Raw genomic sequence first — 12,641 nt, forward strand, 5'->3', positions numbered from 1 at the left:
ATCCAATAGCTGTCAATAAACATAAACCTGGCTGTGAGCATTTGGTTTCAGGATAAGCCCATTAACTCTTACGGAGCTCTTTATGCTGAGTTACTCTGGCAACAGAGGCAGTGTTTCAGTTGGAGTACTCAAGTTTAATCATTAACCTCAGGTGAGCGGGTCACTTAAATCCACCGTTGTAGATTGTAAGTGGTATTCGTTGCTTATCTGCTGTACATGAAGGATCCATAGCACCTGTGTTGACTGTGTGGTCCTCAGGTCCAACTACTGCAATTAGAAATGCAAATTCACAGCGGATCTTAAACGTGCCTGGATTGTTTCCATGACAGCCAGATGCCCAAGGATCATATTCCAGATTCGGCCGTTCAGATCTTTTACCGCATGAAGCCTCTTTCCGTGTGACTAAACTGACCTGCCAACAGTAATCTTTGTAGGGGGATCTACTTTTCTTGTGCTTTTTCTGATCATCTGGCTACGCTTGTGTTAACTTAACCCATGTGAAGTTGCGAAATGAAAGTCCAAAGTCTGTTTTTTTTGTTTTCCATGAACCTGAACTGTATGTCTTGGCAGGGACGGGGGTTCAAGTGTTTCAGTGTCAGTTGATTTCCTTAATCCCGTCGAGCAGGTCTGTCTCTCTAGACTCGAGTCGATGTCATGACAATACAGGTTGAAGAAAACACAATACATCTTGTGAAATAGACTGGATGCCTAAAAAAAAAAATAAATATTTCAGTCGTATAAAAGCAGTTTCTCGTCATCACACATGAATCTTTTTTTTTTTTTATTAAAAGCATCTTTTTTTCATAGAGAATGTAGTAATGCCAACAGTGTTAGGCTAATATACAGTTGATATAATGTACAGTTAAGTGACACTGAACAAATACTTCATCAACAGTCGATAAAAGGGTAAGTTCACCCAAAAATGAAAATCCAGTAATTATCTCTTCACCCTCATGTTGGATGGAAAAAGTTGGGTGAAGTTTTGAAGTCAACAAAACATTTCTGGAGCCTCACAGCAAAAGCAGCTTTGCAGAATTTTTCTAAGCAACTGAAATAGATGGGGACAATACAGCCGCGGGACACAGCTCTTCATATTTGGATTTTTGTGGCCGTTTTGGGTGGTGTTCTCGTGCTTGATGTGTTGAGGCTGGGAGGGGTTTTCCCCGTCAGGGTGCTGCGGACTCTCTCACACACACCTGCAGCGCGTGGGCACACAGCACAAATGTCGAAAAGCCCTGGTCTTTTCCTTTACCGCTACCAGATGATTTTTGCCAGTTACCAAGTGGCACATGGTCAACATTTCTAGAGTCTTATTTCCCCTGAACTACTCCCGACCTATCACCAGCCTCCGGCACCTCTGTTCACCTCTCCACCCAAGAGACGCCTCCCTGAGACATCCACCACTGCCACTGTGTGCCATCTCCCCTTACCGCAAGTGGAGTCTTTCATACAAGCCCAAGCTTGTTCTTTCATTCAGCCGTATCCACCTGCTGTGTAAAATGAATTCCTTTTTCTAACCGCAAACTAGTCTGTTATCACTTTTTGATCGAGATCACAACTACCAGTCCACCACAACACAACCATAGTAATTTAAAATCGAATCCACGATCCCAGATTGATTAGAGAAGATGTTATTTGTGCCCTTAAGACTTCAGGCAGTGTGGGAACTACTTTTAGCAGCTACTGTGAGGATTTTTGGACACTTTGAAAAAGGTGTAAATAATGTCTTAGAGATTCACCTTGGGGCTTCCAGAGAGGTCATTTTTAAGAGGTAGCGTGTGTGCAAATATTTGCTAATAGGGCTGCAGATGAACTCAGTCTATGTGTAACATGATACGTCAAACAAACTGCCACATAGTCAACAACACTTCAGTACAAGACACTTTCTCTGTGCACCTACAGATCCATGTTTAGAAAATCCTATGCAAATATCTTCAGTTGTCACCTGTGCACACAGCGTTTCAAACATGAAGCATGCACTCATAAAGAAATTGAGGTGTAATTTGCAAACAGATTTTCATAGTGGCTCTAACATGTACAGAGATAAGGCAGGTGTTCACAATGGCTTCAGTCACAGAGGTCAACATAAAGAGCCCCTGTTAGAGACCAAAAGCAACAGAGTGTTGAGAGAATTTCTCTTCTTTACATGCAAAATAAGTGGTTGAACTTTTGACCAAATGATGTCAGTGTTATAAACAGTTCTTACGGAGCGATTGGTGCCCAGGTGCTAACAATGAGACGCCAGCTCGTGTGTCTTGGGTGCAGATTGTGTTTCATGAAGGACTAAAGTCCGTCCTCATCAGACGCGTGAAACCTGAGATCATAGCATCTCTGCTCTCCAGCCGTGGAGAGGCTCGTGCTCCTGTGCAGTCCCCGGCCTCTCCACTGGCAACTTGAGCCTGCTCTGCGTCTTCTCTGACATCATTCTCAGTGATGACGTGACGCCCGGCCCTTCCATTTGCTTTCCTTGCATCCGAGGCAGCAGTGTTTGTAGTCTCCGGGCTAGCTGCCGTGCTAACCATATTGACAGTACTTTAGACATGAGCCTTGGCCAGCATAGCCAGCTGAATTTACCACTTTGTGTCTGTCTTCTCATCCCTCCCAGCTCCTGTATTAAACCACTTAAATCCTGTGGTAAGCAGTACCGAGGAACACCTCTGAAGGCCTTTGGGATGTCCCTGCTGTGGCAGTGGCCCTGGAAGTAAACAAGGGCCACTCCATGACCTTTGCACCCCTGCAGCGCCCCCTCTAGGCAGGCCAGAGCAGCTGTAAACACTGGTGCTATCACTGTAGAGGGCTCCTTCTGGGTGTACCAGTCTTTCTCATCACATAATTTAACACAGTTTCCCGCAGTTTTCTCTTTTTTGCATTTTCTTTCATTTATCTTTAAATCGTCCTCCACCTTGGCTTTGCTGCGGTCTTCCTCTTTGCTCTCGTCCTTACCCATGTTCACTCTCTCTTCTCTCCACCTCTCATAGCTCTTTTTGGCTTCAGGACTCCAAACAATCAGCACTTTTCCTTGTGCCTTACGCACGGCCTCCCACCGCCCGTAGAGCCAGGGAAGTGGACCCAGATCGGCCACACCAGTCCCAGCCCCGGTCTGCGTTTGTGAACCTAGGGCCCACAATGCCAGGTGCACCGTGGCACTTAGCTCCGCCCGCAGGATCGAGGCTAAAGCACACACAGCCGAGACGTGGGCCGACTGCTCTGATGAGCACACCAGCAACACTGGCTCCTGGATGCAGAGCCAACCTAGTGATACGGGGAAGACGGGAGGGAAAAAAAGATAGTGTTTATCTTTTGTTGGCTAAAATTGAGTTGTTCCAAGAGGACTGGGCACAGCTGCAATCAGATCAAATCAATTCAGGCAATACGACAGTGGATTTTAAAATGATTTTCACACAAAGACGGAAACATGGAACCACTCAAGGGATCAAAGCAACGAGCATAAAAGTGGAACGAACCCTGAAGCAGTATTTAACGAGACGAGTGAACTAACCTGCTGTTCCACTCTTGGTCAGACGGTGGATGAAAATTCCCAGAAATGCAGCAAGAACCACAAATACCAAAGCTGCCACAGCGAACAGGCCGCGTCTACTGTGAGCGTCTGTTGAGACACAAGAAAAACGGCACTTGGTTTATTTTACTTTGTGCGACTCATGTTTCATGCATTCACACATAAGCTGATGCACGTGTTTGTACGCTTGGGCCCGTGTGTGTCTCTTGAGTACGGTAGCTACACTGCAGAAATGCAGAACCGGAGAACACGGCAACGCAGGGGCTGATTAACTAAAGGTACGTGTTCGTTTTCCCGCTTCCCATTCGTTGACTACTTAGAAAGATATTCAGTGCTTCTCGGGTAACGGAGCTTTGTGTGTCAGGAGACGGGACACTGTGTCACCCGCTCCTTATTTGCATAACGTTGAGTTCTGGTTACTTATGCAAATCAGAGGCGTCTCACGTGATGCTCTGCCTCTGGAGACTCCTCGAACACTATGAAAACTAAACCCTGTCGGGGTTAAAATGAAGGCAGATTCCGCAACTGCATGGCTTATTTCTCGCCTTTCGCAGGTTGCTTTTGTAACATGAGAAAGTTTCCAAGCGTGCCCGCCATGTCGTTCCATTTTGAAATCCTGGACCACACAGCCCACGAGTGGGGATTATCCGACCAGGTGCAGAGGGAATGTTTTTGCGTGGTTGTCGGGGGCACAGGCAGGAAAAAGACAAAGGCGGGAAGTGGAAGGTAAGACATGGCAAATGAGGGTAAAACCTACTAATTAAAATAGGAAATGACTAAACCATGACACACTCACAGTCCGGGCACAGAATTCTTCTACCACGAAGAGCAGGATTTGACTGCCACACCTGCGGAAAAGCAAGAGGAGAGGTAAGAGGAGGGAAAAATGACGAGAGACACCTTCCTCAGTCCTGCACATGGTTACGGCCTTTACCTGCACACAGGGCCTCTCAGCAAGAGAGCGTAAAGGGACATTAATCCTCCTCTCAGTCACGTTCCCATCCTGTAAAAATAGATAAGAGGAGTCACATGTTTGCTCTGATTACACCACAGCTATTTTTTTTTTCCTCAAATAAACAAACACATGCTAACCACTGTTAAGGAGTGGACCTGGCCCATGGGTGTACATCCTGTCCCGTCAGGAACACAGAGCTGAGCTGAGAACGTTGCTGGAACAGAAGAAGTGAGATACAAAAACACACTCTGCCTGCCCGGTGCCATGTACACCTCCCATGAGGACATGTCTGTGAAGGACAAGAGAGGGAGTCCATGAACAAAGTAAAATATTTGTGACAAAAGTGACTTTACTTGAAAAAAAAAAATCGAGGGCACCGATTACCTCAAAATGACCAAGTTGTCCAACTGATTTGGCTCAAACAACTTAAGTTAATAATCTTTCTTACCTGGTTATTCTGAGGTTATCAATTTCCTGACTTTAAAAGACAACTTTCAAAATGTACGATGCGTGTGACTCACCCGCCGGGAAGGGGCAGGAGATATTGTGGCTGCCTTGTAGAGAAAACTGCAAAAAATGAATGAACGCAAGTATGAGAATTGGCAGATGAAAAGGTTGGCAACTGGACACCTTTTAAGTGAAGGCACATTGGTTTTTTTTTCTCACCTGCACACACATACGAGGGTGTCTGTCCACTGTGGCTGTGTTATATATCTGTTTGTGAAACAAAGTGGGAGTTTGAGAGAGTTTAACTTATTTTTAAATCAGGAATTTTTAAGTGACACATCCTGCCATACTTACAAAGTCTTCATCCTCGTCCTCCAGCGTGGAGTTGAGCACAGGTATGCAGAGGTGTTCGTGTTGCTTCCAGCAGAGGGAGGCAGAGATCTGTAGGTCGCTGGCTGGACACGGTGACTGTAATTTGAAGCGCGACTCGAACAATGTGACTTCGGATGAGGCCCAAACATCTCTGACATCTGCAGAGGCAGAGAAGAGAGAGATTCCAGACACTATGACAACATGCCTGACAATGGTTTATACAGGTATTCAGACTTATGAGCTGAAGGCATAAGATATCTGTCTCTGAAACTTCACCTGCCTTCACCGGTATGATGGAAGCAAAATGGAATTAAAGGAACAGTTTGACAATTAGGGAAATATGCTCATTCACTATTTGCTGACCCTTAGAAAGTGAGATTGAGATTTTTAGCAAATACATGGTATAACATATGTAAGCTTGCCAGGTGACTGTCAGCATAGTTTAGCATATAAACACTAAGCCGCTGTAAAACCATTACCTGTCTTTTTTTTTTTTTAAATATACTTAAGTTTTTGTTATGATTAGACAAATAAGATATAAAAAACATATCTGAAAACCTCAATAGCAAACTATCCGTATGGCTAGATAATATGAGGTGATGACAATTTTTTGTAATTTTGGTAGCAATCCTGAAACTTTAATGATTTTCATTGTAAAAACTGATGAAACGTTTGTGCTCCGCATGAGACATTACAGAACAGAAATAAATCTTTGCCTTCATTCATTTCAAACTTGACCTCGTCTAGCACCTTTGTTTGGCTCTCTTCCTTCTGTCTGGTTGAAAACGCAGCGATGGAAAAAGAAGCCACACTTTGTGTCCTAGTTTACACAACTTATAAACTGCTTATACATAGTAAACTTTGTGACCAGCGGTGCCGCTTGGGTGCAATACAACATGCCACATTTCCCCCCTAAAGCTGGAAAAAACCAACTAAATGGGTCACAATAAATATGCTCATGAGTCAAGGCTGGAGGTCAGTGTGATGAAAGTTCGCTGTCTTCTCATTTCCTGTTTCCTGCCTGCCTTAGATGTGGAACACTGGCAACCTTTTGAGGCCTGTCAGCAGAATCCTAATTAAGATTATCAAATGTTTAAATAAATAACTGAAAAACAGTCAATGTGTGTTATGAGCTGTAACAGGAGCGAAAATATAGGTAGGACACCCCTCAGCAGGGGTGGGGGGGGGGGCTATTTTATTTCTCAACCATGACACAAAGTGTTGTCTGAGCTGTTAATGACGGCAGAAACACAACATTTCCTACAAGATATTTTCATTCGCAATCAGACTCTGATACGAGTGACTCACCTGCGATGGTTCGATTCTGAAATGGGCACTTTTTATGTCGAAGGGCATCCATATTGGTGTAATACGCCTGTCAACACAGACAAGACACACACAGACAATGGCACACAGGTTGACTCAACATTCCCTGTGTGGAGAGTGATTTGGTGCGGGGAGTACCTCTACGCAGACGCAGGGCAGCAGGTAGGGGACGTTCAGAAGAGCTGATTGAGACCGAGATGGATCAATCTGAACAGAACAAACACATCGAGGAACAACAACAAAACGCTGAAGCTCACGTTTTCTTTTAGCACATACATATGCAAATAAATGTGCCGCTGACACTCACAGTTATCCGGGCGGCGGGATTATTCCCAGCCATGCAGTGAACTGAACTTTTTCGGTAACACCATCTGGTGTGGACTTTGTCTCCAGGCTCCACTGTCACAGTGATGGATTTAGATGACCCATTGACAGACAGATCGAAATCTGGTATGGGAGCTGAGTCACAGAGGCGAGCAAGAAAACAGGAAATGAAAATCACACCATGACAGGTCAAAACACACAGTAAGTTGAGAAGATGAGAGGCGCCATCTGAGCCTTTGTTTCCAGCGTCACAACGCCCCCAGTCGCGGGGCTCGGGCCGTGATGACTGAATGTTTACCGACCATGAAAGCGTCTGCTTGTAATCACTTCAACTTCGTGGTCAGTGTGACACATTCTGCTGCTGGAACTAAGAGAGAGGCAGATTTGGGGGACTTTGGCAGACGTTTGTATGTCCATGAAGGCATCACAATTGTGTAAGACACACTCATGAAGCTTTGCAGGTATGTAGTTGAGCTCAAGATGAAGAGTTCAGCCATGGGTTTGCCCTGACTCGTGAGTGTTGAGCGCTAATGTGGTGATGTTGTTTATGGGTACTGAGTAGGAAGATGCTGACAGGTGTCGAGAATGGTCTTATCCAATCGCAAGACGGCAGACACTTGACTCAAGTGATTTGGGCTGCGTTCTGTGGCAAGTGAAGTCGAGTCCTTAGAAGAAAAAGTCCAAGTCCAGTCTCAAGCATACTTGCCAAACTTGAAGAAATAGGGAGGATTTTGAAACCAAAGCAGGGATCAGTGTCAGAAACATTGTTTTCCTGCATTCTGGTGACTTTCAAAATAAGAAAATAATCAAATTCACTGCAACAGCTTTTTTTTTTTTTTCCAAGTTCTTCTATCCAGGACGTCTGAAATTGGCTCCAGTGTTTCATTTCTACAATTCTCTTTGTCACTCACTGAGGGGGATCAGGCGACGCAGTATGCTAAAACATGCGCGATATGGTGAAACAAACTGTAATTACTAAAATAGGTTTTAGGGAGAATTGTGACCCCAGGGGAAGCTGGGAAATGGCAATGAACACTGGGGGCCTCCGGGGAAACTGAGGAAGGTTGCCAAGGATGGTTTCAAGTCATTTATTTTCAGTCAAGTCAATATGCCATCCATCTGAGTCAGGATATATCCCTGTCCACCAGACTCTTACGCTGCCTGAGCTAGAGTGTGTAAAAAAAGCCAAAAGGAGGTTTGAACTGTGGCGGAAAGGAAAGAAGTAAAACCTAAACATCCTACCTGGTACAGTGTAACTGACGTTGCAGTTCACTGACGTGCTGCTATAGGCAACAGAAACAACACTGTTTGTGTCAGCCTCGATGGGATCGAGTACCAGTTCCCACTACAGAGAAAATAAATAAATAATGAATTACCTCCAAAAAACCCACAAGCAATATGTCAGAGGCTGTAAGAGGAAAAAGTCATCCTACCAGGCCCAGACTGGTATTTCTGTTTGGCACCATCTCCGCGGCGCCTCTGTTACACTTGACTCGAGTTTCACCCGTTTTTTTCTCATTGTTACACTAAGACAGAGAAAACAGAGACAGAGAGATGAAACCACACGGCTGAACTGATATGAACTGTTCTGCTCGCTATGACAATGTTTTGGGGGGAAAGTGCAAAAAAGGGGGAAACCTTTACTTTTTTCATCTTTGGCCTCATGGTCGGCCTGTAGATCTTTTTGTGTGGGGAGAGAACTTCAATCCTCGGGGTCTTACAGAAGTCTGGAAAGAAGAGGCAGTTGTGACACTTTGGTCAAAACAAGACAGTGACAGCTGTAGAGACGCTTGAATGATCGATGTGATTTTCACTCTGTACCATCAGCCTTCATCCAAACACGGACAGCGACATGTTCGGTGTATGGCTTCCCAGACACAAGGGAAGGCACCGGGCTCAGTGTCACGGGGCAGCTTCCCTCAACGAACCCTGACCACACAGACGAGGAGAGCATGAGTAGAGCGAGTGACACATGTGACTTTCACTTGTGGCTTCTGAAATGATGTTGGTGCCTTTAATGTGATGAGATATTCATGAGGGGGGAAAAAAACCTACCTTGCTGATTTGTCTTCTAAAGTAAAGATGAGAGAAATATGACGTTAGTTTGGGGGATGTGACGCGTTCAGAAAAAAAGCACACAGATTTTTCCACCATACATTTATCACTATATGAAGTACTCAGATCTCAGACTCAGACTTTTACTTTAGCGAGAGTAGCGTTACTTCAACACAGCGTAAAAAAGTAAAAATACCATGTCAAAATAATACAAGTAAAAGTGCAAATCACATGAAAAGTGCTTGTGTAGAAGTCACAAAGTATCTGATATTAAATATAAGTATAAAAAGTGCAAATAAAGGTAAACTTGACTTATATTTACATTTATGTATTTAGCATTTTTTGTTTTGTTTTGTCGTTTTTTTATTTTTTTACCCCGAATGGCCAGTAAGATAAATGAAATATTAAATGCACCACTTTGGCTCTGATGCAGCATGAAATCCACAAAATAACTAGTACCTCAATGCATTATCAAATAAATGTAGTAGAGTAAAAAAGTATAATACTTGCTTACAAAATGTAGTGAGTGAAAATACAAAGTAGCATAAAACTGTTGATACTCAAATAAACTACTGTACCAAGTTGCTCTCCTCCAGTGAGTGTATCTACACAAGTACTTTACTTGTGCTTAACTTGAGTATTTCCTCTTTCTGCTACTTTACACTTCCGCTCCATAACAAGGAGGCAAATATTGTACTTTTTTTACACCACTACATTCATTTGACAACTTGAGTTACTAGTTACTGAGAGTATCACATGGAGCATCACAGCCAAAATGGAAAAATATATGTATATTGGAGACAATAATCATCCTGGCTGATAACCAGTCGACCCATCCTATTTAGTTTATATGCATGTATCTGTGTATTATTTGAGAAGCTGCCTAGTGTGCAAGCTTGTATGTATGTTTATGCATGAGAGTAAGACTACAATGACTAAGCAGTAGTAGTAGTAGTAGTATGATATTCACTGTACTACTTTCTTTTCCTTTTTTTTTTTTGCAACATTGTAGATTATTGGATAATAACTATAGATGCATTCATGTGTTTACCACCCTGAAGATGAAGATGATTTTTTACACACAACAAGGCAGCTTGAACTCCAATAACAATTCACAAATCCTTGGTTGATTATATTTTTTTGTGTTCATAATGTGAGACTGCCAAGTGACCAAATCTATCAAATAGATGAAGCAGAGTAGACAGTACAGTAATGGAGAGCATCAGTCATTCTTTGCTGTGCTAGTTACTCTCCACCACTGAAAAATGTGATCATATTGATATACACTAATACACACACACACACACACACACACACACACACACATACATACATACATACATACATACATACATACATACATACATACATACATACATACATACATACATACATACATACATGTGTGTTGACTCACATTGCATCTTGGGTCGACACCTTCCAGCAGCAGAGGAGACATCATGAGGGCAACAAATGCGCCCGTGATGCCAACGCGCCTGGCACACATGAGGACGTTTCACGCACAATTAGAAGCCAGGATTGTTGTTTCCTCGGGAGATCACAGACACGTCACCGGTCGCTGATCCCTGCCGATTAGAGAGAAAGCGTGTGCAGTAACTCCTCTGTGATACTCAGCTGCTCTATCAGAGCCAGAGAGAGTGAACACCATACCGGAGGAGCTCCGCGCGTCCTCTGCCTCTGTCAGCTCACTCCTTGCTGTCTGGAGTTCACGGGTCCTGACAGATGAGTACAACGTGCGGGCCTGAAAAAACATATGCTGAGTGACAAAACGCAGCCAGCTCCGCCTCTCATGTCACATTCAGAGTGCAGCGGGAGGAGGAGAGGAGGAGGAGGAGGAGGAGGAGGACAGGACCCAGTTTCTACCTTCCCTCTCCCCTCTTCAGGGTCGACGCCCAGCCAGAGAGAACGTAATACTCCCAGCGGGGCGGCTGGTGTGGTGCATTTAGTATACTGGATATATGAATGAATGAACTAGGAAATGGACCTTCAGTCACTGTCACCTACAAAGTGGAGTTGAAGGTTGTTTTACCGAGGTGACGTTAGTTTAAAGTTGGACATTTGACAGAAACTAAACTAATTTTCATGCAGCACACTTATTTTGCAATGGCTCCCCCCCCCAACAGCTTCCATGTCATGCTGACTCTAAACTAATGCCGAGTTGTATCACCACACTGGTCACAAAAGACACAACTCTTTCCACTGGATTTAACTGCTTCTTTTATTTTATATGAATATTTATTATGTAAATTCGTCGTTTCTTTTCATTAGCTTCCATGTGATGTGACCCAGTGACTCCAAACCAATGCCGAATTGTATCACAACACAGGTCACATAAGCCACACCTATTTTCATTGGATATTACTGCTTTTTCTATGTTAGATGAATATTTATTATGAAAATTCATCATTTTTCTCAATAGGTTCAATGCCATGTGACAAGTTACTCCAAACTAATCCCTAATCATATTTCTAAATGGGCCAAATGAAACACGTCTTTTGATTACATTTTCACTGCTTGCTCTATGTTATATGAATATTTATTTTGAAAATGCAGCATTTTTTTTAGCATATGTAGCAGCATTTTCTACACATTACTATACAAGTGTTCTTTGACTGTCTGAAATACATGTGGAGGGCTGTATCACTAGAGCACCTGTGTGGGTGTGTGTGCTGCAACAGGTTACAGTACGTGTAGGTGTTACAGTCAGAGCGGAAATCTAAGACACGGCTTAAAACAAACCGAACAGGTTCCAACGACACCATAAGGTCGCGTCCTGAGGTGCTGCTGATGCTTATCAGTAGTTTCCACTCACTCTGAGTGTCTCTGAGGGCGCCTCTACTCAGAAGGGGTGTCACTTTGATTGCAAAGCTGGAGACAGATGTTGTGGCGTGTGGGTGTTCCAGCTGGGTGGGGGATCTTTCTAAGGAAAAAAAAAAAAAGATTTAAAAATATCTGGTGTCGATGAGAGGAAATTCACATCGGTTGCGGAGATGTATTTGTCATCACAGGCAAATGAGCTCTTATAGCAACTCATGATGTAAACAGGCAGCTGACTGATGGGAAATGTCATTAAAATGGCAGTGAGATGAGTGGTTTCCCCCTAAAAATGCCAAGATACTGATGTACAATTGTGATATTCTGCATCTTCAAAGGCCTTGACCCTGTTTTTAGTATTTTATTTAGTTTTGCATGTATTACTACAGACAAAATCAGACAACCAGACCACTTCCCTCAGGTTAATTTGGTACCCTCTGCAAAAAAAGAAGTGCAAAAGTCTAGACAGGCATAATAATGACACATCACACCTGTGTGTTCATGTAACTCGTGCTCACACTACTATCAGCCCTGTCAGTAATTTGGAGAAAGAAAAAACGGTCGTTCTTTCACTTTCTTCATTTCTTGGTCACAAGTCATACAACACAGATATGCTGAGTTTTAGTGCATCTCCCACTGACTTCAATACAGCCGACAGCACAATCTGGCACCAAAGCAAGAACCACCGACGTTTTTGTTTAGGTTCCATGTTTGGTATGGATGAGGGGGAGGATCGGGAGCAGTTTGAGATCATGTTTGTCAACTGTATTGATAAAAGTTGTCTATCAGTGATGGATAATCACTGCTGTA

General features: G+C 43.5%; 1 protein-coding gene across 1 annotated transcript; it reads right to left on the reverse strand.

The window, feature by feature from the left end:
• Window positions 1-764: 764 nt before the first annotated feature.
• Window positions 765-10,807, reverse strand: LOC119023558. The gene is made up of 18 exons (XM_037105600.1): window positions 10,668-10,807; window positions 10,414-10,582; window positions 8,997-9,012; window positions 8,763-8,870; window positions 8,586-8,668; window positions 8,375-8,467; window positions 8,184-8,286; window positions 6,925-7,076; window positions 6,756-6,824; window positions 6,600-6,666; window positions 5,274-5,449; window positions 5,139-5,186; window positions 4,994-5,039; window positions 4,610-4,761; window positions 4,452-4,520; window positions 4,314-4,365; window positions 3,500-3,607; window positions 765-3,252 (listed from the first exon to the last, which is right to left on the reverse strand). Exons 2-18 carry the CDS (start codon window positions 10,501-10,503, stop codon window positions 2,321-2,323), a joined length of 2,364 nt encoding a protein of 787 aa, XP_036961495.1. The 5' UTR covers window positions 10,504-10,582; window positions 10,668-10,807; the 3' UTR covers window positions 765-2,320.
• Between the last annotated feature and the right edge of the window lie 1,834 nt (window positions 10,808-12,641).

This window comes from Acanthopagrus latus, chromosome 7 (assembly GCF_904848185.1).
Source record: "Acanthopagrus latus isolate v.2019 chromosome 7, fAcaLat1.1, whole genome shotgun sequence".
Lineage (NCBI taxonomy): Eukaryota > Metazoa > Chordata > Actinopteri > Spariformes > Sparidae > Acanthopagrus > Acanthopagrus latus.

Coding starts and splice junctions, on each gene's coding strand:
- LOC119023558 (XM_037105600.1), bottom strand. CDS start 10,503: ATGTGTGCCAGGCGCGTTGGCATCACGGGCGCATTTGTTGCCCTCATG. Junction 6,667..6,755: donor TGCCCTGCGTCTGCGTAGAG/GTACTCCCCGCA, acceptor CTGTGTTGACAG/GCGTATTACACCAATATGGA. Junction 3,608..4,313: donor AAGAATTCTGTGCCCGGACT/GTGAGTGTGTCA, acceptor GTGTCTCAACAG/ACGCTCACAGTAGACGCGGC.